The sequence below is a fragment of the Carcharodon carcharias genome, chromosome 3, assembly GCF_017639515.1.
Source record: "Carcharodon carcharias isolate sCarCar2 chromosome 3, sCarCar2.pri, whole genome shotgun sequence".
NCBI classification, from domain to species: Eukaryota; Metazoa; Chordata; class Chondrichthyes; order Lamniformes; family Lamnidae; genus Carcharodon; species Carcharodon carcharias.
This window is the reverse complement of record NC_054469.1, coordinates 54589029-54595028: the sequence shown is the minus strand read 5'-3', so window position 1 is coordinate 54595028 and position 6000 is coordinate 54589029. Positions and strand designations below refer to the sequence as shown.

At 40.2% G+C, this 6000-nt stretch overlaps 1 protein-coding gene across 5 annotated transcripts in view; it reads left to right on the top strand.

Annotated features, from left to right (window-relative positions):
- Positions 1-984: 984 nt before the first annotated feature.
- acbd5a (acyl-CoA binding domain containing 5a) overlaps positions 985-6000 on the top strand; it is a 113801-nt gene continuing 108785 nt past the window's right edge. For 3 of the 5 annotated variants that reach the window (XM_041184692.1, XM_041184688.1, XM_041184687.1), the window contains exon 1: positions 985-1366. Coding sequence is in view for 2 of the 5 variants with exons in the window: in XM_041184688.1 (XP_041040622.1) it covers positions 1291-1366 (76 nt within the window). In the remaining 3 variants the exon portion in view is untranslated. Of the gene's footprint in view, positions 1367-2680; positions 2798-2829; positions 2849-6000 lie in introns of those variants that run through there. The other 2 variants (XM_041184690.1, XM_041184691.1) reach the window with 2 other exon arrangements.

Here is a 6000-nt window from a genome sequence, read left to right as displayed (position 1 = left end):
ATTCAGTCCAGAAGGCTGTAAAGTGCCTAGTCGGAAGATGAGGTGTTGTTCCTCCAGTTTGCGTTGGGCTTCACTGGAACAATGCAGCAAGCCAAGGACAGACATGTGGGCAAGAGAGCAGGGTGGAGTGTTAAAATGGCAAGCGACAGGGAGGTTTGGGTCATTCTTGCAGACAGACCGCAGGTGTTCTGCAAAGCGGTTGCCCAGTTTACGTTTGGTCTCTCCAATGTAGAGGAGACCGCATTGGGAGCAACGAATGCAATAGACTAAGTTGGGGGAAATGCAAGTGAAATGCTGCTTCACTTGAAAGGAGTGTTTTTACCAGTCTGTTCACATAACAAATAGGAGCTCAAAACCCTTAAAACCAGAGAAAAGCTTTACTACCATTTGCAACAGAGTGGTGGAGAGGGAAATCTCACTGAAATCTCGAAGGCAATTAGGAATGGGCAATAAATGCTGGCCTTGGCAGTGACACTCACATCCGATAAACAATTAAAAAGGTATGATATTATTCAATTGTATTAATTAAAAAAACATATGTCAAAGGAATCATATCCTAGAGATATCATGGTTGGAGAGTTAGGCTATTAAAAAGTTTATGATGGACCAGGTCTTTGTCTCTTAATTTGTTTAGTTTTGCACCAATTTGACTATAATAAACCCATGATTTTGCTTAATTTAGGGAAGAGGAAAATTATAGCCTTGGTGTAAACATTTCATTATGATAGCATTTTTTAAAAAAATGTGAATCTATGAGCGGTTTCAAAATAAACTCTGTGTTAAAGAAAAGGTTTGTTTCAAAATTAAATCTCCCAAACTAGTTGTTACAGAGCATTGTGATCACTTCGCAGCTGGAGTTGAAGAGTTGCCTGTGCCATGCCTGCTGGGAGCTGTAGTCACACTACCCCCCCCAAGCACCGAGTTAAATCCGGGATAATGGCAGTCACCCAGAACTACAACTCCCAGCCTGCAGTGTGCGCCCTCGGTCTGGGATGATGATGTGAGCGGTCCCGGACATTTTCCTGCGGATTACAGTATACGATCTAAAGGTGGTTTAAAGGCAGCGTTTAGGACCATGGCAAGGGCTGCAACTAAGCACTGACAGCTCTACCCCACCACCACCGGATTAAATCCCGACAGTTTTGTCCGGCCACTGCTTTCAGCTTCGTCGTGTAAACTAGGCACGGGCCTAGTCTGTATGTTTACAATTCGCTTGTTTTGTTTCATTTAAAGTCAGAGCTGGGGTGGAAAAAAGAGCCTTAAGGTTTGGACCCCCTTCACCTGCAAAAGATGGCGGATACTAAATCCATTCACGAGAGAAGATTTGAAGCTGCTGTCAGTGTTATTCAGAGTTTACCTAAAAACGGTGAAAACATTTTCTTCTTTCATATTGTTTATGGAGGGGGAGGGGATTTTTTTTAACAGCAGCTCTCTGAGAGGGTTGGTCTGACATAAATTTCTCTCAGGATTTTAAGAACCGCTTCCTCTTTCGCTCACCTGTTTTATTTCTCCTGTGAGCCCGGATTAGAGCGCTGTTAAACGATGGTGTAAGTGACTAGTCATGTTATGCTGCATATCATGTCAAGTCATGTGTTTTGTATTGCCACATGAGAAATTGATGGGAGGAGGCGCTGATTACAGTTTTGAGTGAAATATGGTCAGCGTTAATTACTATAGGATTGGTGATGTATTCCATTTATACCTCATTTATAATTTGGCCTCTTTTGAAATTATTTTGTTGAGGCATCTTTTTTAATATATACATGCCCTGCTTCATGCCACAGGCAGGAACTGAATTTTAAAGTTGCTCTAAAGCTCTAGGCTTTATTTCTGGAAGGATCAAAATCAAAAGCAGAGAAGTTATGTTAAACTTGCATGGAACATTGGCAGAACCACACAAAAGAGTACTGTCCTCTGATCCCCAAATTACAAAAATAATATAGAGGCACTGGAGAGGGTGCAAAACTATTTGCAAGGATGATCACCAGATTTGAGAAAGACGAGGAAAGACTGGATCGGTTGGAGCATTTTTTCCTCTTAAAAAAGGGAAGTCTGAGGAGTGACTTTTAAAATTAATGATGGGTTATAATAGGGTAGGGATCTCAAGGACAATTAGGGATGGGCAACAAATGGTGGTCGAGCCAACAACGCCCACATCATATAATGATTGTATGAGGTAATGAGATTGTAGTGAGATTACTACTGAATGGAATTGTTGAGGTGAACAGCATAGATCCATTTAATGAGAAGGTAGATCAATACATGATGAGAAAGTAATAGGAGGCTATACTAATGTAGTCAGCTGAATTAGGATGAGAGGAGGCTCACTTGGAGCATAAACACAGGCCTAGACCCATTGGGCCAAATGGCCTGTTTCTGAGCAGTAAATTCTATCTAATTGAATAACAAAAAAAAGTCAGAGATGAGAAAAAATGATTATTATCCCCTTCTTCCATGTCCTACCACTTGCATAACAGCAATCAATTGTATCATGAATAGCCCCAGTGTTTTTTCCCTGATTTATTGCCTAGCAGATCATTCAAACCATTTCAGTCTTTGTGTAATGCACCTTGTTTGTTTTACTTGCGTCAGTCTTGGCTCCGTGGTACTGTTCTTGCTCTGTGTTAGATTGCTCAAGCCTCGTTCTAGAGATTTGATCATCTAATCTAGGCTGATACTTCAGTGTGGCACTGAAGTTGAACAATCAAGGGAGATGCCTTTTGGATGAGGAGTTAAACCAAGCTTGCCTCATCTCTCAGATGAACATAAAAGATTCTATGTTTTCAGAGTTTTCTTGGTACGTTGGTGAATGTTTATTTCTCATTCAACCTCCAAAACACATGCTTTGGTAATATATTCCTTTTATTTGGCAGAACTTCTTTTGCACTGATTATCTGCCATATTCCTCAGTATTGTAACAATGTCTACATCAGAATAGCTTAACTGTGAAGCATTAATCATGAAAGGTACTATATCAATGAAAGTTTATTGATTGTTAAATATGTAATCCAGAAATGTGAAACTTTTTTTAATTGATATTTCAAAAATGTAATTAAAATTCTAGATAAAAATTTTAAATGGCAATTTAATTTCATTTTGGTAATTGAGGCCAGAGCTGTGGGGGGTTGTTGTTATCAAGCATATTATGGACCCATACTTTAAAACCGAACTAATTGGTGTAGAAATATGATTTGAAATGTTGAGTAATCTAATGGTTGCTACAATTTGCCATCATTTATTTTTTACACAGTAGAGCAACGTTAGTAACATGGGCTGACAAGTAATAGGTATTACATGGACAAATGCAAAATTTTGAGATTGGGGAAAGGATAAGTAATGGTAATTCTCACAATGCAGGAGAAGGATTAAGAAGTACTGGTGGATAGATCACTGAAGACATCAGCAGAATAGCAGTATTAGAAAGAGCAAATAGGACCTGAGGCTGTATAGCCTGAGAAATTGAGCACCAATCTAAGGAAATGATTATGTATGTACAAAGCATTGATCCAACCTCTTCTGGAGGGGGCTGACTGAGGTACAGTATAAATTGTCATTTAGACAGACAAGGATTAATCGAGGACAGTTAACATGGATTTGTTAAGGTATTGTCATGCCTAACCAGTTTGATTGAATTTTTTGAGGAGGTAGTATGAACAGTAGATATGAAGCTAGCAGGTTTGATGTTGTCCACATGAATTTAGCAAGGCGTTTGACAAGATCCCATATGACAGACTGGTTAGAAAGCTAAAAGCCATTAGGATCCAAGGCAGAATAGCTAGTTGACATTGGTGAGAAGCAAAGGGTGATGGTCACAGGTGTTTTTGTGACTGGAGGGATTCTGCAGGACTTAGTATTAGGTCTCTTGCTTTTCCTGGTATATATCAATGACTTAGAGTTAAATGTGGTGGTGTGTTACAGTTCACTTAACATGCATGCTTACATATGCGTTGTATTCCGGAGCTATGGATATGGATGGTAGAGGCTCCAACTTTCTCTCTCACATGCCTGGCCAGGAATCTCTCCCACTCTTACCACCTGTCATTGGCATATGTTGGAACGATCTGCAGATCAATACTCGACCTGATTGGCTGCACTATGAATGTACCCTCCTTGGCCATCAAGGCCTGGGTTAGGATTCGAATCTGGAGCCTCAGAGACAGGGATGCTACCCACTGCATCACAAGATCTTGACTTAAAGTAGGGGGCATGATTTAATAAGTTTGCAGATTAAATAAAAATTGACCATTTGGTTGTTAGTGAGGAAAAACATTGTAGACGAGAGGAAGATATCAATGGACTGATCAGGAGGGCAGACAAGTGACAAATGGAATTCAATCCAGAGAAGTGTGAGGTAATGCATTTGCAGAGGGCAAACAAGACAGTATAAATGCTAGGATACTAAAAGTATAGAGGAACAGAGAGACTGTGAACTGCATCTCCACAGATCCCTGAAGGTAGCAAGACAGGTAGGTAAGATAGTTAAGAAGGCATATGGGATACTTTCCTTTTATTAGCCATTGCATAGAATGTAGGAGCTGGGAGCTTATGCTAGAACAATGTTAAACACTAGTTAGACAACAGCTAGAGTACAGTGCATTGTTCTGGTAACAGCATTACAGGAAAGATGTGATCATACTAGAGACAAAAAAAGACTTGCGTTTATTTGGAGTCTTCATGATCACAGGATGTCCCAAAGCGCTTTACAGCCAAGTACTTTTGAAATGTTGTCATGCAGGAAATGTGGCCAATTTGCATAAAGTAAATTCCCACATACAGCAATGCAATAATGACCTGATAATTTGTCTTAGTGATTTGGTTGAGGGTTAAATAGTGACCAGGACGCTTGGGTTAACACGCCTGTCCTTCGAAATAATCCCATGTGATCTTTTGCATCCATCTGTGAGGGCAGCATTGTCTTGGTTTAATGTCTCATCTGAAAGTCGGCACTCCATCAGTTCTGCACTGGAATGTCAGCTTTGATTTTTGTGCTCAAGCCTTGAAGTTGGACTTGAACCCACAACCTTTATGATATAAATTGAGCCATGGCTGCAGAGGAGAGTTAGGAGGATTTTGTCTGGACTAAGGGATTTTAACAATGAGGAAAGAGTGGATAGGCTAAGGTTTTCTTCAGAACAGAGGAGTCTGAGGGGAGAAGTTTTTTTTATTCATTCATAGGATGTGGACTTTGCTGGCTGTATCAGCATTTATTGCCCATCCCTAATTGCCCTTGAGAAGGTGGTGGTGAGCTGCCTCCTTGAACCAATGCAGCCCATGTGGTGTAGGTACACCCACAGAGCTATTAGGGAGGTAATTCCAGGATTTTGACCCAGCGACAGTGAGGGAATGGTGATATATTTAGTAGTCAAGATGGTGTGTGAATTGAAGTGTAGAATATTGAGAGGCTAGGTAGAGTAGATAGGATGGACCTGTTTCTTTTAGCAGGGATGTCAATAAATAGGGATATAGATTTAAAGTAATTGGTAAAAGGATTAGTGAGGAAGCGAGGAGTATTTATTTCACTGAGGGTGGTGGGATCTGCCTCAAAGGGTGAATTTAAGAAGTACTTGGATATGCACTTGAAGTGCCCTATCCTACAAGGCTATGGATCAAGAGCCAAAAACTGGGATTAGGCTGGATAGCTATTTTTCAGTTGGCACACATACAATAGACTGAAAGGCCTCCTTCTGAGCTGTAAACTTATATGATTTCTATGAAGTACAGGTGTGGCTCACTATCACGAGAATTATATCCAGGCATGGGAGAGAGTGCAATGAAGTCCAAATGATATGGAAGAAAGGTGGATGAGTGGTGTTGGGTATTGATAAACCAAGATTAACTGAATGGCAGAACCATCTTGACAGACTACTCTTATTTCTCAAAATATTGAGTTCAATTTCACAACAAAGCCATGGTGGGATTAAAGTTCATAACCTTTGTGTTGCTTGTTTAGTACTGTAACTGGACTATCATTCCCAAATTTAAGAAAGTTGGATATGTACA